Consider the following 27,747-nt stretch of genomic DNA (forward strand, 5'->3'; position numbering starts at 1 on the left):
GCAGACACCTACGATCGTAAAGGGTAGATGTTCTCTGTCAATACGAGATTATTTGGAATGCCCCCCTCTCTCTTCTTTTTTGCCATAGCGCAGTCTATGGGCTGCACTCAGTGAAAACAAAACCACGTGGTTGTATTTGTGCATTGAAGATGTCAGACAACTATTTTGTTGTATGCTGAGTAAGTGTTCCTACATACTTCCAGCTGGATCATAGAAAAACGACCAGATGGTGCCATTTTTTAATTGACTCCATGCATTTGTTTTCACTCATGAAAGTTATGAAATGGTATATATTATTTTACTCAAATTCAGAGATTAAGATAATTGTTTGTTAAAACTGAATGATAAATACCGAAACTCGTTTGCTTACTCTCTTCGTGGTCATGAGATCTTAAGAAACGTGGCTATCCGAACCGAAGTTGGTAAAAAGAGAGGCACGACAAAAGGCATTGCTGTGATTGGCGGATACATTTCAACAGACGCCCCCTTCATTGCCAATCAACAAGTACACCAAACAAGGCGTACTGAGATGGGATTGGACAAAGGTTTGTCGCTTTAACGCATGTGAACTGACCGGCAGGAGCGCATCCTTTTCATTTTACGAAAGATCGTCGTCGCTGTTATTCAACCTCGTCGTCTTTTCCGAAGTCATTAACAACAGGTGAGATGCGTTCTTGTTTTCAGGTTAACGGATGCCTTTTGTAAAATTGTTTTATGTTTTATTTCATGGCGCAATTTAGCATCCGTACATAAATTCCACACATGGAGCTCGCTAGCGCCAACGTTTTTGGTTGAGCTACACATTTAAGGACATTAAGAATCCTGATATGTTTGGCGACAATTATTCTGACATGACGTGATTAATAATTTATCTGTATCTGAAATTATTCACACGATCGACACTGGAGAATAGGCTAGGTCGTTCGGGGTGGCGAGAACTAACATGATGAAATAGCTTTCACGTCACGCCTGAGCATCACCAGCAAAGCATCCTGTGCGGATGGGAAATGTGACTATTGCATCATCTGACTGCAGCACCTAAAATATGGTTTAGTAGTTTATTCGGGTTAACTAACATAATGCTGACGATATGGTTGACAGCGAAATGATGCAAATGGTTAACTCAAATGTATAGTTCATTTGCAATGGTAACGTTGGTGTCAATGTAACGGTAACATTTAAAATTGCTGTTTGATGCTGCTATATAATATGTGAGAGAGGAGCGAACATTGATGACTGAGGTGCAGTTACGTTAGATCCTCTGTTGAAAGCATAATGTAACGTAACGTTAACTGGTTGTTACAGCTGTCCCGTTAAGTGGGTCGCAGTTAAAGGATTTTCACCTATTAGCAAGTAGGCTACTGCTCACAGATTATCCTAGCTAATAGTGAACAACACCAATTGAAATTCTTTACAAAGGCTTAACAAATCAAGAGCATGTCATTGGAGTGGCCTACTCCCCCCAAATATCAGAGCCATATCAAGGGGGCAGAAACCGCTGTGTTCTTTTGTTTGTGATGAGAATGTAAATGCCCCCAATGGAAAGGCAATATTTTAGTCAAAGCCTTATTTTGCATTTTCTTATGGCTTATATTACATAATATATTACTGACTAAGGAATGGTTCTCTACACTCTAGCATACCTGTCAACATACATGTCGGGGGGGGGGGGGGGGGGGGGGGGGGGTTATACCGAATCTGTGTTTGTTTCATACACGTGTTTCAAAAATGCATTTCGGTCGTTGCTTTTACCTTACCATTACCTTACCATCACCTTACGCATGCCAGTTATGTATCCACCAGCTGCCTGCCTGCAGCCTACTATCAAAACTCCAAAGCTGCTTGCTGTCAGATTTGGTTCCGAGGGCTCAAGTTCAGTGTATCAACAACACTCAATAACAGTTTATGTGATGTGTTAATCAATTAAATTCCCAACAATTTCACAACAGCTAGTTCTGGAGTAGCCTAGGCCATTCAACTAGCCCGCTTGCTTACGACGAGACTCGGGCTGCGCAGTCGGCACCCGCTTCCTTGTTTGGGTTTTGGGTTGCCAGGTTTTAGCTTATGACAAAACGGTTGAAATTGAAACTAAGTGATCGTGTATGTGTAGGGTGTATTTCATACACAATCTGGCAACCTGAATGGATCAATGATTTTAAAATGAAGTTTGATGGCCATGCAAATTACGGGAATTTTCCGGGAGAAATAACACAGGAGGGTGCTGGGAGATGACCTTGAAAAACGGGAGAAACCCGGGAAAAACGGGAGTGTTGACAGGTATGCGCTCTAGTGTTGTTGATGTTTTTGGTTTGGAATGTGTTGATTGGCCAAACAGATCTAGCAGTTAATTTTGTATGCTACTCTAGAATGATAAAACAATTATGCCACAGCTTGCATGTTATGCAATTCCATATTATGTAGGTTTTAGGTGATTTGAGACACCTAGGACATAATTCTGACTTGATACTCAAAAATGCATTGGGAAGACAAACAATTGTAGCAGCTCTGAAAAATATGATATAACTTGTGTTTTGAACAGTCTGTGTTTGCCTTGTGACTGTATAGATTGAGATTAGATTAGGCTAATTGATTTGAGTCCATGATGTAAAGTGCCTTAAAGCGCTGAAAAAGATGAATGAATTTAGCACAGCATGGAACTAAACAGCAGTGTTTCTTCTGAATGGCAATAAAGCGCGCTTAACAGATGTTTCGTTTAAATGTGTCCAGAACTGTTATTCTTTTTCTACCAAATTAATGACCAACCATTCATCATAGACTTTCCTCACTCTAATTAATTAGGCTGGTTACAATTATCTGTTATGAGTAAGCCACACTAACTCGGACAGTGTTACTGGACTCAATTGTTTGCAGATGTAAGTCAGCACCACCATAAGACAGCTTTTGAACACATGAGCACATGGAACTCTCACCAGTCGTGTGTGTGCGCACAAGTGTGTGTGTCATACTCAGGTTTCAAAAAGGTTCATCTGAATGTGAAGGGCCAGTTTAAAAATAGCAGTTGTAGTAAAAGGTAATGCTTTGGTGAAGTTAATTCTTCGGCATGCACTGCTCATTTTCATTGCTAGCAGTTTTCTTTAGATTGGATAGCGGTTCTGTCATGCATTTTAGCTAGGCCTGTGAAATTATTGGTTAAGCTTGCATAGATTGAAGAAGGAACACATTTTAATAACAGCTTTAGTTTTTGGCCTGAAGCCCTATACTTTCAAGACTGGTAATGTTTTCAAGAGAATTCCAGTTCTTCTGTCTGGTTGTAGCCAAACTCAAAATGGTGTTTAGTGTCCTTCGGGTGGTTGGTGTGTGTGTGTGTGTGTGTGTGTGTGTGTGTGTGTGTGTTTATGGGGGGATGGGGGGGTGTTAAATGAGGGTGTGTATGCAGGGTGTGCGTGGTCGGGTGTGGAGCTTTGATGGACAAATTCAGAACTGGAATTTTGGCAGCGAAGCGGTGTCTTGGCGCTCGGTCTCGCAGCCTGTCCGGATTTGTCACCTTTACGTAACAACACGAGTGATACCCACTCACTATGTTCAAGCAAAAGTTTACAGTAACTTCTCCAGCTGTTGAAGCCAGCTGGAGTGCTTCTCTTGCATATTACTTCCGTGAAGAGGTTGTTCCTGTTTTCTCTGAATAGAACAACCACGTGTTTCTGTGGCTTCTTCTAAAGAAACTTCTAAAGAAAAAACTCTTGTTGTCTTTGCTTTCAGCATTTGCAATTCAGAATGTAATGTTTTCCTCGATGCCTTGGTCTTCTAAACAGGTGAGCCATGCCATCCGTACCCTCCAGTACAGACAATGGTGGCCTGGCCCAAATCTGCCCGCATGCTGCCAAGATGATGCTCCTCGGTGGTGACGTCAAAGCCAATGGGGAGGCCATCTTAAACGGCGACGCCAAACTGAAGATGACCGGAGAGAACGGTCGTCACGTGTCCAATGGACATACAAATGGAGAAGGCAATGGCATGGCCCAGGTGCATGCGGAGCTGGGCGCTGAGGACGAGAATGGAGAGGAGGGACCAATGGAAAGGAAGTGGATCAGGCCGGACCTGCCCAGCAGATGCTCCTGGAGACTTGGAGGCCCCAACCTAGGCAACCCTCACCACCACGTGGAAAGGTACTGGGCAGTAACTGTGTGGTGTACAGCTTAACATGCTTAAACATGAATATGCAGAAAAGATGTACTCGCCGAGAATGGTGTGCTTCACTCACTAAGCCCAACCACACAAACAGTTTGTTTTGCGTTTGTTCTGCAAGTCATTCTCTCTGTTTTTCCTGTCTGAGCGCTTGCAACACTTCTTTAAGGAAGTATCAAATCACAGTGACTCAGCTGTTTTTAAGCTTCCAGTTTGCCAGGCCAGTGCCCATCAATGCTGGTTGGCTTTAGAAATTCAGTGACCGTTGCATAAGATTAAAAATATCACCCAGACTTTGAAAGGCTTTATCGCCAGAAAACCTTTTAATTTAGGTTCATATAATTGCGCAACCATTAATTGGTTTGGCTGGTGCTAGAGTTAAGCCATTAGGGCTATTTCATATAACTTCCAACGGAGTTCTTGGCCAAAAAGTTAAATGGCTTCAAAATTCAAGAGTAGAAGAGGAGATATTGTGACTGACTGTTTGTTTTTTGTCTCCTCTATGGGTATTTCAGGGCAAAGCCTCCCAGCATTCTGCCAAACATCTTGACGAGAATTGGAGACACCCCTCTTGTCCGTATCAATAAGATCCCTAAGGCCTTTGGTCTGAAGTGTGAGCTCTGTAAGTATGGTTGTATTCAGATTTTGTTTTGAGATATTATGTTGCAGAAATATGTTTGAAATATTTCTGCAACATAATGAATAATGAATGAATATATTTGAAATATTCCCCAGATGTATGTTTAGTATGTTTGTGTAGGGATTATTTGTTTGTTTGTTGCATCTCATTTCAACCTCATAAACTGAGTTTATTACGTTTTCAAGTTTTGAGCTTCTGTACAAATGTGCCACATTCCATGTTGTTGACGTATCCTAAGTTCCTAAGCAGATACCCATGAATGGAACTTGACCACCATGAGCGTCCATAGATAATAATAATAAAAAAAAACATTTGTCCTCTTTCCACATACCAGATGTACAGTACTGTGACTTTCCTAAAAAATGGCAGATAAGAATGTTCCTTTCCCAGCACTTCTCAACGAAACTCCTACCAGCATCCTGCCATAAAACCAGCCTTAGTAGTCCCCCCAGGGCACAGTGGAGTTAACGAGCGTGCCTACTCTCCAGGAAGAAGAATGTCTGTTGTGTGAGCGTAGCCTGGGCTGGCCTGTCCCTGGAGCATGGACGCTCCATATGCTATTGTTAGAAGGGCCCAGATAGATGCTGTTCCTGTCATACTGACCCTGGATCTGGACCTGAATTTCCCCTCGGGGATCAATAAAGTATCTATCTATCTATCTATCTCTATCTATCTATCTATCTATCTATCTATCTCTGAGCATAGGAAAGGCATAGATGTATAAGTCTGCACTCTGCAGGAAGTTAGCGTTCGTGTTCAGAGGTGTGTGTGTGCGTGTGCGTTGTGGGATGTGAGCAGGCGTGTTGGGGGTGTGTGAGGCGTGGGTCAGATTTCAGCCTCTCAGCTGTGTGCTCTGTGGAAAGCAACAGGTGTTCCTGACTCTCTCTCTGTGTGTGTGTGTGTGTGTGTGTGTGTGTGTGATTTCTAGTTAAGATAATTTGTTTTATCTGTAGGCCTATTTACTCATGATCTTGCTGTTAGTTCTTTTTATTAGTTTTGCAGCGTTAGCAGATTTCATTGCCAGATGACATTTAGTTCTTGTTATTGGAGCTATTTATTTAGCCTATCTGTCTAAAGTGTTAAATTGTAATAGTTCCCACTTGAAGTCATTAGAAGGCCTTGTAATAAAGGGGTGTTATGAAGGAGTTATCAGTACACTGTTGAACTTCCATTGCTACTGCCAGGCTATCTCTGTCTGTTCCCATATCGTTACTAGGATAAGAAAGTTGCCATACCTGATATTTGCATAACAGCCAAGCCCTTGGCTAACTCACTCTCCTCTCATTTCCTACCATGAGTGATGTCACTGTGCCAGCTCACGTGTTCCCTCACGAGTCACTCAGACTGGGCACAGGCGGGCGTCCATGTCCCTTTATTTCCATCTCACATGGCCATCTTATCACGTCCGTTTGAGGTTGAAAAAAGACTTGGCCGGGGCCTGAGCACCTGTTTGGGTATGCTGGGCCCTGTCATAAGGGGTTAAGTGTCGGAGTCCTCAGGGTGGTTGGTGGAAGAGTTGGGGGTGGGGTGGGGTTTGGGTTGAGGATCAAAGTGTCCAGAAGAGGTCTAAAAAGCTCTCCTAGAAAGCTTTCCCAAAAAGCTCTCTTGTGGAGTTTCACCGAGGTATTGCATTGGATATGTTCTCCCCAGATCTCGTTGAGATAGGAGGAGGAGGAATGTTTTTAGAAACAGTTGTTTGTTTGTGTGAATGTGTCTGGAGTCAATGTAGGAGATTGCTTTTAATAATAAGAGGCTTGGAGGAGGCTGTAGAACAAGCAAGTGCAAAATCAGTAAAACCCTAAGGAGCCTTGTTAAGCCATGTGTCTGCACAGAGGAGGGAGAGAGAGAGAGAGAGAGAGAGTTCAGTTCAATATCTATGAAAGGAACAAAACTTTGAGGATGAATTGAATTCTGAAAGTGGAAGCAAAGCTCCATGTTCAATTCAATAATAAGCAGTAGCAAAGAGTACAGGTACTTTGGAATACATGAAGAAACATTTTCTTTCCTGTGTTTAATAACTATTTGCATTTCTAATGTTTAATAATCTGTTACCTGTTGTGTAAATTAAGTTCTCACTTACAGGTTGAAGTTCTTGAAGTACAGGCAGGGTTGTATCCATCTCTTACAACTATTACGAATAACTACACACTGCAGTTTCAACTAGACAAGAGTCGGCTTGTCTGTGTACATAGAGCAAAGGCTCTTCTTGTGGGGGGAGGACGGTTAGTGTTTATAGACAAATGAATGAACTGTTGCAGCCACAGCACATTTGGATGCCGGTGCATATAGTTGAGCGGGTTCACTGCTCCTCTGGTTGAACCACTCTCACCAGCTCTAGGCTAAACCAAATAAGCCCACTTTTTGTGCTGGCTAAGGCCTAATGTGTAGTCAAAGCCCTAGTTGATTGAAACGGTTTAACGAAGCTCAAAATCAGTGGTGGGGGTTTGAGATTTCTGGAGTTTTCATACGAGCTGGATTGTTGTCTTTGGCAAATCTGATCTTCACTGGATTTCGCTGCTTTACAATTGTGTGCCAACTGGTCTTTGTGTGGGAATTTTAGAGGGAGAGACAGAGTTCACCGACCTTTCTGTGACCCTTTGAGAATTACATCAAAGAACAAAGGAATCCACAATCCCCTATTGTCCTGATCCGTTAAACTTCCCAGAGTCTTCATACGTACAAAATTCGGAGGTCCTATGGACGTCCTACAGTCGTATGGTGTTCATTTTGATATTTTGTTCATGTATAGACATTCATGTAAAGCAACACCAAAGAACTTTTCCTCTGTCAAACGCACTATTTGTTTATCCAGCACCGGCTTTGCAAATAACAATGTCCACAGACAAGGTAGAATATGTTGCATGATTTTATGAAAGTACGATGTATTGCGACTTCAGATGCAAGTCAAATTTGTAGTTTCTTATGTCTCATTCCATCGAACTACAGATCCGCTACCCGATCTGGCAAACTTACATAGTGCGGTTATAGCCGATAGAGGGCCGCGAAGCGAATGCAGAAGTGCCGTTCACCCTAAAACGAGTTGATGAACCACTAAAACGATTTTGGAAACATTATTTTAAGGTGCAACTAACTGTTTGGTGTTGCTTTAAAACTTGTTTTTACAATTTTAGTTTGTCGCCAAGTTACCATTAGGTCAATGGTGTTTTTTGTGCCACCGCAAATGCCTTAGAAATGCACTTGTTTGTTTATGCAGTTCAAAGGGGCCAATAAAGAGATCTGAAAAACATCATCTGGGCAGGTGAATGACTGATCTATAGATTAACAGTAGGCGTTGGCTTTGCTTTTCATTAGGCTTGTACACACTGGCAATTACTGCTGGCAAGCCTTTTTTGAAGGCCACTTCCTCAGAAAACACCTCTATCATGCAGTGGTGTATCAGTACCTGATAAGGAGTACACACACAGGCTACCATTTGAGTTGGCCAATCTCACTCAACCTTGTTTTTCTTTCTTTCTTTCTTTCTTTCTCTCTCACCCACAGTGGCAAAATGCGAGTACTTCAACGCCGGCGGCAGTGTAAAGGACCGCATCAGCCTGCGCATGGTGGAGGATGCGGAGAGGGAAGGGATCCTCAAACCTGGAGACACCATCATCGAGCCCACCTCCGGCAACACAGGTATGACTTTTGACCTGCCTCTCCCAGAAGAGGCACTAACTTGCTCACGCTACCCCCAGGAAGATCTGCTCTCCAGTTAAAACTTTCATTCTCCCCCTCACCTAATCCATCTAAGGCATCTGATCTGAGAGCAGTTAATCAGGCGCCAGCGGGACCCGCAGGCGAGCACTGTAATATTTATGTACGGTTGCAGCCAAAGCCCTGCTTATCCAGGAAGATAGGTTAGTGAAGGATTAAGCAGAAATTAGTTTTCTCTCATATATCCCCCATGTTGAACCAAGTGCTCAACCCTTTGCATGCCCTTTAGTGCTCTTGTCCAAGACCTAACATGACAGAATCCTGCAATGCAATTATTAACAAGTAGGGAAAGTATGTGACTGGTTAGTGACCCTGGAGCCAATTCTCTCTCTGGTCCTCCTCTCTGCAGGCATAGGTCTGGCTCTGGCTGCCGCCGTGAAGGGCTACCGCTGCATCATTGTCATGCCGGAGAAGATGAGCATGGAGAAGGTTGTGGGTGTGTGTGTGTGAGTTGTGTGAGTGTGAATGTGAGTGTGAATGTGAATGTGAGTGTGAGAAGGTTAATCCTTTTAAGATTGTTAGCAGTAAGTACATCTAATTGAGGGGCGTCCATGTGTGTGTAGGTGGACGTACTGCGTGCCCTGGGTGCCGAGATCGTCCGAACACCCACCGCCGCTCGTTTCGACTCCCCGGAGTCTCACGTGGGTGTGGCCTGGCGGCTGAAGAACGAGATCCCCAATGCCCACATCCTGGACCAGTACCGTAACCCCAGCAACCCCCTGGCCCACTACGACACCACCGCTGAGGAGATCCTGGAGCAGTGTGACGGTGAGGCCTCTGTTGTGTTCTTATCCAAACAAGTGGGAGGCAGCCCACAACTACATTACACAACATAGGATTACACAACATAGCAATTTCTGTACATTGTTATTATGTTTTTTCTCTGGTCCAAGTATGATTCACAAGCAGTTTCTTACCACTGTGTAGATTTGCATGGCAGCTGTATAGTTCTTTGTTGTTGTTGTTTTTTGTTGTTGTTTTTGGGGGAATAATAAAGTGAATGGCTTCAGTTCTGACTATTCCTCATGTTGTCCTCTACAGGAAAGGTGGACATGCTGGTGGCAGGAGCTGGCACCGGTGGCACCATCACTGGCATTGCCCGCAAGCTGAAGGAGAGATGCCCCAACATCAAGGTGAAGCACCACACCACACCGCTATCTCGCGTTTCCTGGTCAAAGATCAAGTGAATTGCCGTAATGTTGGTCACCTAGTGTGAATTTAATGTTGTACATAGCCTACTACAGAGGTCCGAAAGGCAGGAAATGGCCCACATTAGGGCAATTCACTCTAGATGGATAGATGGATGGATGGATGGATGGATGTGCCCAGGGGATAATCGACTTTTACACATCACTCCATGTTCACAGCGAAGAATGTGGGCACGACAACATATATAACATGTAACACATGACCGCACATATGACGTGACATATTCCCAATGTCATGACCATTTTTAAGATGAACTGAATGATGGGCATTTACATATTTGACTGCTTTCTCCCGGACTCTTAGTAATGTTTCTTAAAGTATATATTATATCTACTCTTATACTCTTTTGATCCCGTGAGGGAAATTCTCGTAATACTATTATGTGTCTTGTACCATTTCACCTAGTCAAATTCCTTGTCTTTTCTTTTTCGTGTTGGGAAAAAAAAAAACTTGGCAATAAAATGATTCTGATGTTTCTGTGTGTGTCAGATTATTGGTGTGGACCCCGAGGGCTCCATCTTGGCAGAACCGGAGGAACTGAACGTCACAGATAAGACCCAGTACGAAGTGGAGGGCATTGGCTACGACTTCATCCCAACTGTGTTGGACCGATCGGTAAGTGTGTCCCAGTCTGTCAATCTCTCAACAGGCCCAGTTCTACTGTTCTCCCTATGGGCACATTCAAATGGACACTTCCACCGTCCTCTTTTTGTGTGTCCCTTATTCAGGTGATCGATGGCTGGTACAAATCGAATGACGACGAGTCTTTCGCTATGTCGCGCATGCTCATCCGAGATGAAGGACTCTTGTGTGGTACGCTAACGTCCCACCTCTCTCACCCTTGCACCACTTCCCCTCGCACTTCACACACTCCTCAAGAGCTAATGACTCATTACTCAAGCAATAACCTCTCCCTTCCTCCCTCCCTCCTTCCTTCCATCCCTCTCTCCCTCCCTCCCCTTCTCTCGGTGCTTTCCTGCGTGTAGGGGGCAGTTCTGGGACGGCCATGGCTGCTGCTGTGAATGTGGCCAAGGAGCTGAAGGAGGGTCAGCGCTGTGTGGTCATTCTGCCCGACTCCATTCGCAATTACATGTAAATGCACATCAGTGCTCTATCTTCTTAGAGTTTGGGCCATGTCCCTGATGGATGTATGTACAGTCGCCTAGAATTGCACAGTAAACTTGGAATCTGCTCTAGGCTAACTCCACTGTATTTAATATTACAGTATACTGTATATATTATTATATAATATAACAATTGCTCACTCAATATTGAGATAACCGTTAACTGCTACGTGCAGTGATTCACGTTCACTTTTAAAAACACTCTAGGAAAGTTTGTAAGAAAGGATGAAATTACATGAAAGGGCAATGAGAAAATGTACCCTTAGAGTTGTAGATGGTTCTGTGGTAAGATGATCGCCTGCTGGGTCTATTTTGTGCTGCCTTCATTTTATGGCCTTAGCAAACCATAACAGTGTACTGCTGCCACCTAGTGGCCAGTGGTGTTCCATTACACTTGCATTCCACTGCTAAGTGTTTCAACAATGGCTATTTTTGTTTCACAATACTGCGGTTAAAATGTATTTGTTCTTAAGCAGTGAACTATTCTGAAACTTTGTGGCATGCAATGTTCTGGTCTGAGGGCTTTGGATGCAAGTGCCCAGCAGAATGCCAAGCACATACAGTTCTCTCTCCTAACTGCCTCTCCCTCCATAGGTCCAAATTCCTGAGTGATAAGTGGATGTGTGACAAGGGCTTTCTGAGATATGAAGACCTGATGGTGAAGAAACCTTGGTAAGTCAAGCTTGCACTAAAAGCGTTATAGCCTGCCAGTGATTGCCACCCCACTATTTACAGTGTTTACTTTCTGTTATCATGCCCCAAATCTTCTTTTTAGAATGTGTCATTGTGTTCGTCATCTTGAGAGTAAAAGTTATAATACAATTTTTTTTTTTTCATTTTATTACTCTTTACGGCTGAGAATAATCAAATAATTGTCACTAAGGTAAAGTTAGGCTTTCTCATTTTTCCGGCCATTGCATTCAGAGCAACTGAAGACCGTGATAGCCAAATTCAAACGTCAGGTTGTCGGGGGAAACGGACGCTGATTCCCTCATTACCACAAGATTTACGATTGTTTCTCTTTCAGTTTAAGTTCTGTGCATCTTACATGTGACTTTTGAGAAGTTATGTGGGTCACAGACACACAAATGATCAGATCCATTAGTCATGCCAGTGCCTCATTTGCCCCCCTACGCTTGAGGAAACACGATAAGCTATGAAACACAATAGCTATGTTGCCTTAAACAGGATGGAGTCATCCTGCTCATCATTTTCATTGTCTCTTTTCTCCTCTCTCTCTAGGTGGTGGAACCTGACACTGCAGGTGCTACGCCTGTCCGCTCCTCTGACCGTCCTGCCCACCGTCACCTGTCAGAAGACCATCAAGATCCTGAAGGAGAAGGCCTTCGACCAGGCCCCAGTGGTGGACGAGACTGGGTGAGAGTTCTACCTGTGGCAATACAAGTCATTTTCTGCAGCTGGTTGCACCAGTAGAATGTAAAGTCGATCGTAAGTTTAAGTGTAAGAAACGGCAATGAAATGTGTGGTGCTGATAGGTAGATGTTTGGTATTTGTACTGGTCCATACGATTTCCAGTGAATACAAGATTCAAACACAGTTCAAGTGAGTTAAATGTGTAATCGGTCGTGTAACTCTCTCGACTTATACTTTGTTAAATTTAATTTCCCATCATTTAAATGAGACAACCATGTTAACAAATTGGACAAGAATGACCTTACACCTATGGAGAGAGAGGTGTAAAATTTAAGTCATAACTTAGTGTTGCGTTGAAACTATTTTGGGTGGTGCAACCCGTTATATTTTAGTAGTTCGTAAACTCGGTTGTGCCACGTTGCTATGGAACTTACGTTCAACTGGTGCAACCGGCTGCTGTGTATGTAGCCACATTGTTTATCAACTGCCGAACAGTAATACAAATAAAAAAAACAAAGCCATGTATTATCGGCACCCATCTGTTAACTACAGGGGCCAATATCCCAATGAATCAGAATCAGATTAGTGCTCTAATCATAAGGAAGAATGAAAAAAAAAGAAATGCATTCCCATGTATTGCCCACCCCTGTGTATTAAGCTCATAGCTGGAGGAATCTTGCAAAATCAGCGTATAAACCTCGGTTAATCGGTGGGAAATTATGGGTACAACCATTAGATCACTCACTTCAAGTAGCCTTCTCTCCCTCTCACTTTGCCTTCACCTTATCTTCCTCTCCATCACTCTCTGCCTCCTCGTGTCTAGTGAGAATATTTAAATTCAGGCCTTTCATTTGCCTCTAACCAATTTCCCTGTAACCGTCTCTCTCTGTCCACAGGGTGATTCAGGGCATGGTCACTCTGGGGAACATGCTCTCCTCTGTGCTGGCTGGGAAGGTCAAGCCATCGGACCCTGTGAGCAAGGTTCTGTACAAGCAGTTTAAACAGGTGAGGATCTCTCTGAGTGAGAAAGCAAAGTCCTTTTAGGCAAGTCCCTCCACTCGGCGGCCATTTGACAACGCTTTTTGGGCACTCGTTGGGCATCCATTTCGGCAGAAATGCGCGTGCGCAAGGCTTCACGACACCAATCTTGCTCCAGCGGCGAGATCACAACACATGATTGGCACAATGTCTTCACAACACACCATATGATTAGCTCAATGTATTCACATCACACCACATGATTGGCTCAATGTATTCACATGTCGACGTTTTGCCGAGGAAGGGGTGGGATATGTGTAGACAACGGCCATATTGGCGTGACAAACTAGCCCCATGCATTTCTATGGAGTATTTTTTTGAGTGCTGTGTCTCCACATTAGAAAGTCTCTGGATAAAGCCAGAGAGGTGCACAGGCAGGCATATGCTGGACATGCACAATGTACCAAAAGCACTTATTTTAACACGAGAGCAGCCATGTCTTGATATACGGTTATTACTTGCTATTTACTTTTACTTACTTACTATCACTATTACTATGGTTACTGTAAAAAAATGAAAATGGAGATTTTTTTTTTTTTTTTAGATTTTGTCTTTGTTAGTAGTGGTCAAACTACTAGTAAGATGATGTTGTGCTAGCACTAAAAAGCTATTCATTTAATGTTAATCAGTTGGTTTCCCTCAGGATCTAACCCTCTCTCTTCTCTCAGGTGCGGCTGACTGATAACCTGGGCAAACTCTCTCGTATCCTGGAGACTGATCACTTCGCCCTGGTGGTGCACGAACAGATCCAATGTGAGTCTTTTCCTTTCCAAACATTCTTAACCACTCTTAAACTACTAATATACAAGGCAACTTTTTGAGCTGTGTTGCTGGACAGTGTTCCTCACTACTGTTTGTTTGAGTACATTCCTATTGATAATTGCCATCGTTTCTTATGGAGTAATCTAATCATCAGTTGACAAATGATCAGGATCATCCAATCAGAACACATGGAACCGATTATGTGGCTGCCTAACAACATTGCTCAAAAAAGTTGCCCCATTTGTCATCACTTTTACACTATGTCCTAACAGGATGGGATGCGAGCAAACATTAGCGATAAAATCCGTCTTATTACATTGTTTTCAATTGGAGTGTCCTGACTGTACAGTATCAACGTGAGCAGCGCGATGCAACACAACGCTTTGAGAACTTTTGTCGGACGCCCCATTTCTATTTTCTTTCTGTTGCTCGCGTTGCTCTGCTATTTTAAATGAGAAATATGCCCTAATGCAATAGAAGGGCATATTTAATGGATTCAGTGTAGACAGACATACAAGACAGTTGCTCGCCCGGATCCTATTAGGACATGGTGTTAGTAGTCACTATCACAGAATAAAAATGGGTCATGGAATCCAGAATTCTCTCAACATTCTGTTATTTTGATTCCTTTTGAGAGTTCCACTGAGGCCTCTGGACAGTGCCCTGTTCAGGAGTCACTTTGATCCATAAGCTTGTGCATGTGCTTTCCCTTGTGTCTATAGCCGTGTCTGCAGCCAGCAGCTCTAGTCCAGTGAGTCCGTCCACCGAGCCCTGCATGGCAAATGGGCAGTGTTCAGAGGGTGCGTGCGTCCCCACAGAGCTCCTTAAACAGAGCATTCATCCATATACTTCTGATCTCCTTAGGGTTTTAACACTAGCCCTCACACCTTGCAAATCAATTAAACTGCCACTAGCTAATTGTTCCTGTCTCTATCTGAAATTTGAATGTGTTTGCAGTTGAGGATAGTCTTTAAACTTTGTTAGGTGAATCAACTTTCGTTTTGTTGGTTTCCGATAGCCATCAAGCTTTGTTTAGCTTCCTGAAGGACATACAATTTTTTTTTTTGTTATTTGTTTTGTTTCTGTGGGCCATTTGTGCATCTTATGACTGGCATGTTTGCCATGTTCTTGCAAAGTCCACAGGTTTAGGCCCATGTCAACGCTTGCAGACTTTTTTTTTTATCTGTCTGGGTTACTTCAGGAACTTAGGATGACCGAATAAGGGTGTTTGGGGATAGACACCCCAAGGACGTGTCATGGTCTGGTCAAGGGCACAGGGCGATATGGTCTGATTGGGCTCCAAACAAGTTTTCTGTTTGCTTTTCAGATTTGCAAGCTGGCAGATTGTTCTCCAATGTAGCTTGTTTTGCTGATGATGTATTTAGCCTACCTGTTTCCGAGAGCCTGGTCTTCAATCTCAACATATATAAACAACATGACTTTTTAAATCTGAAATTGAATATTTACATATAATATTTATATTCCAATAACAATTTTAAATACTGCTCGAAATGAATTCCTGTGAATCTTAATTGGCACAGAGAATACACTGCTTCTTTCTTGCTTTCTCTCTCTACTCCTTTTCTTTTTATGTTATTTTTTGTTGTGTTTTTCCTTCTGTCTTTTCTCACTGTTGGTCTGGGGCCTGTACTACGAAGCGGGGTTACTGGCTTATCTGGGTAACTTCGAGAGTAACTTGATCACGTCTGGTGTAACTTCCCGATTACTACCCATTACTTACCCGTACTACGAAAGGTGGATAGGTTTTAACCGAGGTATGCTGCCATGGCAATTTACGCTGCATCTTAAACCTGCTCCGAGCAGGTTATGTTCTTGGTTAACCGGAGATTTCCGTTAACCACACCCTTTATAAGTACCACCCCTCCACTAACAATTTCTCCCGAGACATTGTCGGCGTACCTGGATGATCCATATGACATTGGAGCGCAAATCGTGAGGGGCTCTCTTCGCAGGGCGAGGGGTTTTAGAGACCACCAGATATATATACGTGTGTGTGTGTGTGTGTGTGTATATAAAGATTTTTTTTGTCGTAGAGTGAGTTTTAATTCCTCGTAACTTGTCACAATAATTGTGCTTTCCTCTTCCGTAAAATAAGGTGATCGCGTCATCATTGAAAGTGGTGACTTGCGCTGCAACCGGCCCCTTTTATGTGAACGTGCACAAACTCCAATTAGGTTAACCCCGGTTCAACAAATCAACTATTTAATCAGCGTCGTAGTACCGATTAACACCACTTAAGATAACCAGGTTTTGTCAACCCCGGTTTAACAAAGTAACCCTGGGTTATATCTGGGTAGGTTAAGCTCCCTTCGTAGTACAGGCCCCTGGTCTGTAGTATTATTATTATTATTATTATTATTATTATTATTATTATTATTATTATTATTGTCATTGTCATTCGTACGTTAAACATCTCACCTGTCGTCTCGCTCCTCTTCTCGTCTCTCTCTCTGTGCTGCAGACATGACGGATGGCTCGCCAACGCTCAAGCAGATGGTGTTCGGGGTCGTGACGGCCATCGACCTTCTCAACTACGTGACCACGCGGGAGCGGAGGGAGCGGTCCCTGTCTGAGTGCTCCATGACCAGCAATGACGAGCAGTGACCACATGTATGGACTACTTCTGATGTTCTGCATTTGACTAATCAGACCTTTTCTGCATTTCCTCTCTTGGTACATGTCATAAATTCTTGCACTATGACAAGTTCTTTCCATCAAGCTTGGGAAAAAATCAGTCGGTACTACCAAAAAATTACTGTATTACTGTTTAGTCGAGAATGTATAGAAATATATATGATTTATCTGTTTATTTTGCCTTGCGTCATAATAAGGGTTCTTTGGCCAGCAAAATCTAGCAATCTCCTTTTGTTGTTGTCCATAACGTCAGCATTTTATTCTTTCATGAGTACTACATTGAAAACAGAATGCACAGTAGATTTAGTGAACCAAAGCCTAGCACCAGAGCAAGCGCACACATTATAATCCCATTGGAAAGTGTATATATTTGATACTTTTGAGACACTTGTCTTTTTGTCTTGGGACTTCCAAATATCTATGATATTGTTTATGAGGCCATGCGAAAATGTCATAGCTCATACTTCATTTCATGATCAATGGTGTTATACTGAAAGAAAAAAAGCCCTACACTTAATTTCCGACTGGCATTCATTCAGGGGTATGCTGCCACCTGGTGACAGAAAAAGGTAGCACAGTTATTGGTCAAATGTGATTGACAGGGTTGAAGAATTGGCTCACAAAGTCCTCTAAACGCAAGTACTAAGGTGTGTTTGGCAGACACCAAACAGCTCCCAACCAAGGTGACTTGTGTTGGTTAATTTCTTTCTTGTATTGAGACAAGATCTTTTAAAAAAAAAATGTTTTAGTTTTGATGGGTGTATTTAAAGAGAGTACTTGAGGTTAGGTTTATACAGACAGATCTTTTATAGAGATCTCCATGTATGGAACAGGGTTGTTTTTTTTTTTTTTTTTTTTTGGGGGGGTGGGGTTATTTTCTTACGCTTACAATGTATGGTATTGACTACATGTAAAATGAATAAATGTATCTGAAATTAGATTAAATGTGTCATTTCTTGAATTCTAGAGGGTTAAAATACAGAGTGATTGAGAATAAAGAAATTAAAAATGAATGAATCATATGCTTCAGTTTTTCTTCAGTTATTCTTTTTGTGTTTTTCCCCCATCTGTTTTGCTTTGTAGTTGATGCTTATGTGTACAAACCAATGTAAGTACCTTAGTTTTGTGTTTTTTGTTTCCCAATGTCTCATGTCTTTTGTAATTGCATAAGTTTGCTTCAAATAAAGATTTTCTCTTCTGATGCGACCTTCAGATTAATGTATTTTTTAGGGCTGTCAAAATAACTTATTTTGATTAATTAATTTGAGAAAAAATAACTGATTAAAAAAAATATTGCAGATTAATCGATTCCGTATGACCTTTGACCCTGAGCCGTTGTAGTCAGTAACCATTAGACTGTAAAATGAAGGAGAGAGAAGAAAATGTGCTGACTAGATCATTGCTTGGAACATTTACTTTTAAACAACGGCCTGATGGTGCTGATAAAAATAAAGTGTTGATTAAAATAAAGTCCTCTGCAATGTCTGCAGCAAGGAATTTGCATATCACCGGAGTTCATCAACTCTAAAGTCACACATCAATGCAAAGAAATAGTGTTTTGACATTGAGGGAAGTGTTAATTTATTTTTATTGTGTCCCCTAGGTTATATCTGTGGCCTGAAATACCTTGTATGTGAAAAACAACTTCTTCCCAAAGCACTTTTGAATTTATTTTCTCAGCATATTTGGTCATATCATAGATTATTATGGTCATTATTAAAATAATAATAAAAGAGTTTTTGAACTTTAATGTCACTAATGTTGATTATTCAATGATTTATTTGAATTTAAAAATGTAAAATACTTTCACAGAAACAATTGTTTATGTGATTAATTTAGATTAATTAATCACAGAGTATGTAATTAATTAGATTCATTTTTTTTAATCGATTGACAGCCCTAGTATTTTTCATACTGCTGTGGCCCACTTTGAACACTTGAGGGCAGTATCAGTACAGCTTCAGTGTCCATTCTTGGAATGTGCAGCATTAAGCTTATTACCTACATGCGTACACATAGATATTTTGACATACACGGTCTCATGTAATCATGTGTTAATATCATACTCCATTGTGCCTATATGTCAGGAAAATCATTAACATCTTTTAAATATTACATCACATGAGTAATGATAATGACTATGAAGTCAGTGATGGAGTTTACAACAGTAAAACCGCTAGTGTCCTACAGGGAATAGTTACATTGGCGGTCTGGCCACAATTTGCATGTTACGGGAATACATGCTAGTTTTGTGGGACATCCTGTAATTGCGAGCACAAACAGGACATTGCTCATTCCAATCATGTCCTGAATGACCTGCACAGCATGCAACACAACAGCTCAGCTACGTTCCCACTATACCGACACTCGGCTCCTCTGTCGCTCAGCTAATTTCGGTTCCGTTTCTAGTGTCGTCCCCTCGTGCTGTGAGGAACCAGACCTTCGGCTCAGCGCCACTGTGTCCGCTGCTCGGTAACTCACTACGCCATGAGGAGGGCCTGCCGTGCCGACTGGTCCACACCCAGCCCTGGGGCCCCAGCGCTTTGAGGGAGGCATTTGGTATTCACTAAGCCTCCTCTGGCCCTCTTCCCTCATTAAGGTTAAAGGGACACCAGGCAAGCCTGATGCTTTTTCTCTACGAAACTCCCCCTCCCTCGGTCTGAAGCTCTTTTCCTTTTCTTTGCGTCTTCCGTCAAGGGTTTTCGCTGCTTCTTCGCCGGCTCTGCCATTATACACACGTTTGCAACAATCTCTAGCGTTTCGTTAGCCTGCCTCTGTGCTGTAAACTGATCCTGCTTCGGTCGGCGGGTAGGATACACCGAACTTGCAAGTGGGATATTCTTCCTACAGGCAGTAGGGGCGGGCGAGAGAGCCTTCATTCGCCCCGTAATGAGTCATTTAACCATATACCGACTTACGAAGATGATTAATTAACACGAAAACGTTGCCTGGTGTCCCTTTAAGGGATTACTGTACCCAGTGGGCCATGGGCTAGAGGGGGCAGTGCAGGGGAAGGGGGTTGAGAGGCTAGGCAGCCCAAGACAAACCATCCGCAGGGGATTGCTTATAATAGTCACATTTTGTATTGTTGAGGTATTGCAAGTCATGCTTTTGTAGAACAGATATTAAATGCAATGTTGCACAATGGAGATTTGCAATGAATGCAAAGTTAGCTTTGTATCACTCGTTAGTAATAACAACGAAACATTTGGGTTAATAAGGTTGATACACCCAGATATCCAGAATATCAGTTCAAGTTCAGATTTCAAGACATATTTTAAAAGTGCAACCGATGTCAACTCAAATACTGGTCATCAATTTGACCACGCAGGCCACCAGCGAGCACACGAAACTACAGAACAAACAAAAATCCCAAGTAGCAGCAGATCTGACGCTAGTGGAATGTGTGGCTCGGGCGCCAGACCAGGATGGTGTAGTCACCCGCGGTGGAACAGAAAACAGGAAATTGTGAATGGCGGAAAAAGGGTAGAGCCACGTGCGCTCTGTGCCCAGCCAGCGTGCGCGCGTGGCCAAAAGTCCATACAATTCAATAGCACTGAGGAGGGGGAGTCATCACAGGCAAACCCCTCACGAACAATAACACTTCCACACCTGCAGGAAAACCCCAGGCAGCCAGAACCCCAGGTGGACTGGTAATGTGGTGGAGATGAGTCACTTTTTACACAAACATAGAGACATCACTGAGCTTAGGTCCTTTTATACTCTGCAAACATGCCATCAATTAAGATTACATTTGCAGCTTTCCACTGTATTCAAACCTATAAAAGCCTATTGTTTTATCTGATATCTACACTCACGTCATCATGAGAGTCCCTGAGACAGACCAGGACCTGCACCAACTGCGGTGTTCTCACGGTCGTTTGACCACCAGTTAACCATTTACCTTTATCCGAAACAAATGTCTCCCTAATAAAATAACCTTCAACCTTGAACCTACACATGAATCTTTCAGCAGTGTATCCCTGGATAAGCTGGAGTGTTAATATGTCTTGCTGCTGCAGTGAGGAGAGCTCCTGGTTGCTACCGGTCTCACCTGTGCCTCTTCAGTGATTACGTTGATTAGGCCAGTTGTCCAGGTAACCTAATTGGGCCCAGAAGCTCAGGAGACAACTGGCAGAGGATGGTAACAAGCAGAAGCCAGATGGGAAAGTGCTTGCAGTCAGTGTTTTCATTTTCCAGTGTTTGCTCGCGCTGCTGAATGGAACTTAAAGTGAACTACCTCCGCTGTGCTATTGGAGCGTAGTGGAGCATCTCCACAGGTGATTACAGGCAGTCTGATTTACCCCTCTGGAGTGTTCTGCACTTTGCTCTAAAACTGTACTTCTTGTGGGACACTGGTAGCCTAGAAATCTAGACGCACCCTAGCGGCAGCAAATTACATTTGCTTCCAGGGCTAGTCTAGCAACGCTCCGTTGGCTTGCGAGCTCGAAAAATTAAACTTCTATCAGGCCAATCAAATCGTGTAGCCTATAGAGTCGTTAGGCGGGCTTAACATAATGATTGATGGCAGAGTTGCAACGGTTTGGCTTGAATTCCCTGCTACTTGAAAACAAAGAAGATGGATGTTGCTGTTGGCCAACAGTGTAACACAAGTTAAGCTTGTTTTAAGTTAGCCAAAGTTTGAACTAGCCAACTAGCTCCGCTGGTGGGAAAATGCATAAGACTCAGCACTGTCCTATTGTGTGCAGAGGGAATTTGAAAGACAACCGATTATCCCGCCCCTCGGACTGAGCACTGCGAACGGTGAGTGCCCAGACCCTACATTTTAATGTGGGTCTGGCTCTCCAGGCTAGGACACTGGGGCACAACTGGCTGCAGTGTCTGTACTACATTCGGGGTCCAAGTGCCCATGGAGGCCCAGGTTACAGTCCAACCTGGGTCATTTCCCAATCCCACCCCATTTCTCTCTCTCCCACTTGCTTCCTGTCAGCATCTTCACTGTCCTATCACATTAAAGGTCCAATATAACTGTACTTCTAAATGCGCACTATGTGTTGCCTGCCACCATGCAGGGCTAATTGAGGTGTATGTTTTTAATGTGAGTCATGATGCCGCTGAGGTCACTGGCAATTCCGCTGCGGACATTCCGGGTTCTACGGGCCCCCTGTGTGTCTGGGTGTCTGAACGACCTGCCCTGCTCGCACTCTCTCGGGCAGAGGCAGCCGGCATCCCACTTTCACACCATCCTGGACAGTCATGGTCACGTCACCTTTGCCAGCCAGAGCTGGACACTTCCACACAAGCAAACCCATGCACACACCCGCATAGGCATACACACACACACACACAGACGAGCAGTGCTTATGGAGGAAACCTGTCCCCAGTTGCTGGGTTTCCTCTTGCCTGGGGCCCAGTGCCGTTACATCACCACATCACTTCCTCCTGACCTGGTTTCAGTTGGTAAGACCATCTGTCTGCTGCCTGCTCTGTTTGTCTGCCTCTAGGGCTCTCTCTCCCCCTCTCTCTCTCTCTCTCTCTCTCTCTCTCTCTCTCTCTCTCTCTCTCCCCCCTCTCTCTCTCTCTCTCTCCCTCTCTCTCTCACTCTCTCACTCAATCTCTCTCTCTATTTATGTAGATGTTTTGTTGTATTTGATTGGGTGTGTGTGAATTTGTGTGTGTGTGTGTTCTTCTATGAGTTTGTGCTGTATCTTTCATTCTCCCTTTTTGTTTTGGAAGGTCGACTTCCTCCAGTGGATTCTCCTCTTGTCATCACCCTCTTCTTTTCTTCCTGTGAACCTTCTGGAAACCTGGCCCTCGCTCTCCAGCACGCACATGGGAAATCCCTGCATTGTTCCTTGGCGGGAACATCGTGCACATGTAACACTGCGAGGACATCATCTTGAATTGTGCCTCTTGGAACATTACGGGGGGGAGACAGATAAATCCAAAATACAAAGACGTTTAATCAAAACAGAACCATGGAAAAGAAAAGAAAAACCCTGGGAACATTTTCTCTTTCTCCCCCTCTTTTGTGCCCAGTGTTCCTCACTCACACAGTGGAACATTTCTAACCTGAGAGGTGTGTCTGGCCTTTGTCCAGCCACCTCTGAGAGGAGAACAAACAGAGACGTGGCATTCATCATTTCATCTCTGTGTGTAACCTGAGTGTCTTCATTTCTTTACCCTGGTACGAGTCATTGACATGGGTGTGGTGGGTCCCATATTCAAGCGGTCGGTCAAATTTTAGTCATACCTCCCGTCTCAAACGGTTTGAGGGAAATGTGTTATGTAATTGTAACATATAATTATGGGCAAATAAAGACGCAATATGAAGGCATTTGACATTTCAAAAGTATGTTTGGCGAGGTAGCAAGCTTGCGACATTTCCTGGATGTCAGCAGTGCTGCTGTTGTTTGCAAACTAACCATGTTGGTTAGTCAATAAGAACGCCATAGTGATCTTATAATGTGCCTCTTAAATGTGATCAAACAGTTTTTGGAGTTTCCACTCTGGCTGGCTTTCAAGCATCAATAGTTTGTATGTGAGTGCAGGTGGTTTAGAGAGAACATTACACAGCATCAGTGGTTATCGTCACTGGCCTTAACCCCTCTGGACAACTGTTTTCCTCTCTGTGCATATATCCTTTCACACTGGCGAAATCGCCGCGATTTTATGTACCAGAATCGCGGAACGACTGTCCCTTTCACATAGACCGAGGCGGAACGGCGTAAATTTGTCTCGCCAAATTTACTACCAAGCCCCCTAGACATTTTGCCGAGTTTTTTCGTTCCGGTGTTACACGGTAACTGGCTTTCATGTTAACTGGCTGGACTGTTTACTTTGCCTCTGGAGTTAACGTAACCGCCCCCTTCTCTTGCAGGTGTGTTCAGCTGATGATTTAGCCTCCGATACCTGGCCGCAGATTCGTCTGTTTAACTGAAGTTCAAATAGACATGTTTGTGATGCTCCACTTTGTTGTTTAATAAAGCTTTACAACACGACGTGTCAGGTTGTCTGTAGTAGGCTAGGCTACATGCGCTGGACCATGAATATGCCACCAAATAAATAAAACCCACGTGGGTCTCGAACCACTACTAAATTAAACTGCTTATATTATAACCTGACATTTACCTGCTTGCACCACTAACCAAGCTAACACAAGCTAGGGAAATTGGCCATACTTATTAACTAGGCCTACAAGTAAAATAGGTCACCTAGTATGTTATTGTGTTTGTAGCAGGTTAACACAGTGGATCATGGTAACTGGCTACTGTGTTATCTTGCTGCATTGCCCAAGCCATTTAGACCTTCAAAGTATAGCCTAGGCTTAATGGTTTTCACGTTTCACTGACTGCTGGTCAGGCGGCCCGCGGCCACCTAGTCTATCTTCAGCCTAAATTGAGGAAGCATTGCTTGTCTAAAAATATATACATTTAAAAAACTGTGAATGGTGAGGATTGAACCCGTAGGCTAGTCTAAAAAAACATTGTCAACGCATCAACCTGTTGAGCCACATGCAACTTATCACTTGTTAAGAAATAAATTACTAAAATATATAAAAATCCAATACATCTCAAACCTATGTTAACATGTCAAAACACGAACGTAAATAGCCTAGGCCTACGTATCTTGTGATATTTGATATTACATATCTTTTGTGATATGTAACATTTTGTGTAAAATGAAGACATAGACTTCTCCTGCACATTGTGAGTTTCAATGCGTGTTTCACGTTCGTTGCGATATGCATCAGGTTAATATGCAGATTATAGTTCTAGTTTTGTCATTCGAGTTCGATTCTCATAGTTGAACTTTTTTATTTTATTTATTTGCTGGTGTTCATAATACGACACTTCAAGTAGAGGCGGCCACAGCCTGGCAGCAATCAGTGAAACGTTTGTAAACTGAATCATGATAGGCTACTTTGGGCAACATTCCAAGATAACACAGTAGCCAGTCACAATCCGCTGTGTTAACCTGCTAAACACAATAACATACTAGGTGACCTCATTTACTAGTAGGCCTAGTATTACCAATTTTGCTGGGAAGTGTCAACTGGTTAGTGGTGCAAGCATGTTGGTGTCAGGTTATCATGCAAGCAGTTTAATTTAGTAGTGGTTCGAGACCCACGTGGAGTTTATTTAGTTTGATTTATTTGGTAGCATATTCATGGTCCAGCGCATGTAGCCTACTACAGACAACCTGACACTTCCAACGCCAACACATCGCGTTGTAAAGCTTTATTAAACAACAAAGTGGAGCATCACAAATGTTTCTATTTGAACTTCAGTTAAACAGACGAATCTGCGGCCAGGTATCGGAGGCTAAATCATCAGCTGAACACATCTGCAAAAGAAGGGGGCTACGTTAACTCCAGAGGCAAAGTAAACAGTTCAGCCAGTTAACATGAAAGCCAGTTACCGTATAACACCGGCAAATTTTCATCTCGCTTTCAGACACAAAAAGACAGCAAAAAGACGTCTCCTCTTCCCGCAAATTTAGCGGGATCTCTGTGTGAAAAGGCCTTATGACTGTGGTCTTTTGACATAAGATATGTTCTGTTCTCAGATGGGTTTAACCACTCTTTCACCCTCGACTCAGGCATTAGACAGACTCGGCCGTTGTTGTGGAACAAAAGCTGCATTGTATCTGTGATTGTAGTTTTTGGCTTGGGCCAATTGGTCTGTTTTTGTTGCTCTGCACTTTGGCCGTAATGTGCGTCATATTTGTACCCGTGCCCCCTAAAATCCATGTTTTTGCGTTTGACTTTAATAAACCGTCTGGCCTTTCATCCACATTGTATTGTTGTTTTTGACTGTTTTTTTTCTTTGAAATTCAGCAAAGATGCAGTTCCTGCTGATGTTGGGTCAAATGAGTTTGATGACTTTATTTTATGTGTGCTGATGTATGCATGTGTCTGATAGTGTTGATTTGATTGTGTGTGTGTGTGTGTGTGTGTGTGTGTGTGTGTGTGTGTGTGTGTGTGTAAAGTTAATTTAATCACAGACTTTTAAATATTAACTAACAGTCTAAATAAACCAACTGTGGATTCTTACTGCTTCTTGAAGGATGCTAATTAATAGCCTATCAGTCCTGTCCATATTTTACCATTGCCCCTTAATCTATTTCGCGCCTCCCAATTACCCCTAGTTACCATAGGCCTACATTCAGTTCCAAAACATGAACGATAATTTGTCAAAGTAAATAAGCAAGCATGCCACCTTTACATCCCCCCCCCCCCAAACCCTGCCATCCCATCCACGACTTCTTCTCTGCTAAACAAGAACAAAAAGAAACAAAAGCACATTATGAGTATACATTATACAGTATGAGTGTATGTGTGTGTGTGTGTGTGTGTGTGTGTGTGTGTGTGTGTGTGTGTGTGTGGTGTGTGTGTGTGGGGGGGGCAGTTTTACCCCTCTTCTGCACCTGTGTGTGGCCTGACAATGAATACTGTCAACTATATGGTGTAGACTCCCAAATATCCAGTATTTTATACCCCTGTGACTGTGGTTTCCCCCTGTCTGCCAATCAGAAAATAGTTTTTCTTGTCTCCGGGGCATTAACTATTATATTTAAAAGTTTAATAGATTGACATTTCAGCACCGGCTATGTTTATCAGTGTCAATACACACCCTTTTATGTATTTATTTATTTTAGATTCGACTAGAGTCCATTGATTGCAACAGTGTAAAGCTACCATAGCTATTTTGAAAAGAAAAAGTGATGATCAGGGCCCACCGTACACTAAAAGACCATTAGCTGTTATGAAGAAGAGACAGAGAGAAAGAGAAAGAGAGAGAGAGAGAGAGAGAGAGAGAGAGTGAGTGAGTGAGATTGACGTTGAAAACTACAGTATCTGACACCTCCGGACGACATGCGTGTTTGGTAATTCGAACTAATAGACTGCCATATTCGCTCGCCAGCATTGTGGTGCGTCCATGTCCAGACGTAGGGAAGGGGGCATTGGTGTATGTTACATGGCCACGGTCATGGGGCCAGTGTTGCCACAGTTACCTTGAAAAAGTAATCTGATTACTGATTACTGATTACTCCTTTAAAAAGTAACTTAGTTACTTTACTGATTACTTGATTTTAAAAGTAACTAAGTTAGATTACAAGTTACTTTATTAGTTACTTTCAGCAGCTGCCGACAACACCCCCACCGCCTCAACATAAAAATGATAACCGGTTTTGCCAATACTCACTATACTGGAAGTGCATTTTAACAGTAATGCCAACAATGTATAGCAGACATCCCAACCTAACCTACTTAGATACTGAAATTCAGATGTTTGTTCAATAATGTCTAGTCAGTACACCAAATAAGGAAGGCCTATTGATAGAAATTGTGATAGTAGGCTAAAATATGTAGATTTTGGCAGTTTGGCCTTTTCATGTAGCCTTGGCAACTAGTCATCTAGTATAGGCCTGAGTAATATGCAAATGAAGTTACACTTGTTAAACTCACCTCAACAAGTCTTTTAATCATTTAACCCGCTGTGAGCAATGCTAAAGTCACTGTTACAAACAGTGCAGTGTGCAAGACTATCATTATGTTTTACTCTTATGAGACAATTTGGTACACTTTTGTGTAGTCTGATGTTCCTTTAGAGATATAAACCCACCTACACTGAAAACTGATTGGTTGATTTAGCAAAACAGACCAGGATGCTCTCTGTCTTGGATGCGCTTGCAGGCACACACGCACCACTCCTCTCTCTCCCCCTCTCCATTGTGTGCGCGTTAAACTCAGATGCACACACGATTTGAAGTCCGGTCTGGCTTGTTCGCTCTAGGTTCCGGGAGATTTTATGTAATTTGCGGGCGTCAGGATATCAATATGTGGGAGACTCCCAAAACTTCGGGAGACTTGGGATGTCTAGCTAGACAGCACTTTGTCGCCAGCACAGAATGTACAATGTACCTTAATGTTGTCATGTTTAGCTGACACAAACTCAAAATAATGACTAGATAAAATGTGCATCTCTCTCCTCCCTCCATTGTTGTTTACGTTTGTGTCGCTGCATGGTTTTACACGTGAGTTGTCCTCATGCTGAAAAGGTTGGCATAGCCTACAGTACATGACGTTAATCCCCGAGACAAGAAGAAAGCAAAGAATAT

At 42.9% G+C, this 27,747-nt stretch overlaps 1 protein-coding gene across 3 annotated transcripts; it reads left to right on the forward strand.

The window, feature by feature from the left end:
* The first annotated feature begins 516 nt into the window (after positions 1-516).
* Positions 517-17,868, forward strand: LOC121696249 (cystathionine beta-synthase-like protein). Of its 3 annotated transcripts, XM_042077633.1 has the most exons (17): positions 517-661; positions 3,774-4,127; positions 4,662-4,768; positions 8,288-8,422; positions 8,850-8,929; positions 9,064-9,268; positions 9,542-9,633; positions 10,199-10,324; positions 10,438-10,522; positions 10,696-10,801; positions 11,428-11,505; positions 12,076-12,210; positions 13,104-13,212; positions 13,914-13,998; positions 14,730-14,807; positions 16,490-16,638; positions 16,677-17,868. In XM_042077633.1, exons 2-16 carry the CDS (start codon positions 3,781-3,783, stop codon positions 16,630-16,632), a joined length of 1,911 nt encoding a protein of 636 aa, XP_041933567.1. In that variant the 5' UTR covers positions 517-661; positions 3,774-3,780; the 3' UTR covers positions 16,633-16,638; positions 16,677-17,868. The 3 variants fall into 3 exon arrangements, with proteins under 3 accessions (XP_041933567.1, XP_041933563.1, XP_041933572.1); XM_042077629.1 differs by having other exon boundaries at positions 16,490-17,868; XM_042077638.1 differs by lacking the exon at positions 14,730-14,807 and having other exon boundaries at positions 16,490-17,868.
* Positions 17,869-27,747: the final 9,879 nt, after the last annotated feature.

This window comes from Alosa sapidissima, chromosome 2, assembly GCF_018492685.1.
Source record: "Alosa sapidissima isolate fAloSap1 chromosome 2, fAloSap1.pri, whole genome shotgun sequence".
Classification (NCBI taxonomy): domain Eukaryota; kingdom Metazoa; phylum Chordata; class Actinopteri; order Clupeiformes; family Clupeidae; genus Alosa; species Alosa sapidissima.

What these genes read in the sequence shown, in the direction of transcription:
- LOC121696249 (XM_042077629.1), top strand. Translation starts at nt 3,781, where the DNA reads ATGCCATCCGTACCCTCCAGTACAGACAATGGTGGCCTGGCCCAAATC. An exon ending in GACTCCATTCGCAATTACAT is followed by an intron (nt 10,802 to 11,427) that starts GTAAATGCACAT and finishes CTCCCTCCATAG; the next exon opens with GTCCAAATTCCTGAGTGATA. An exon ending in GGTGCACGAACAGATCCAAT is followed by an intron (nt 13,999 to 14,729) that starts GTGAGTCTTTTC and finishes TTGTGTCTATAG; the next exon opens with CCGTGTCTGCAGCCAGCAGC.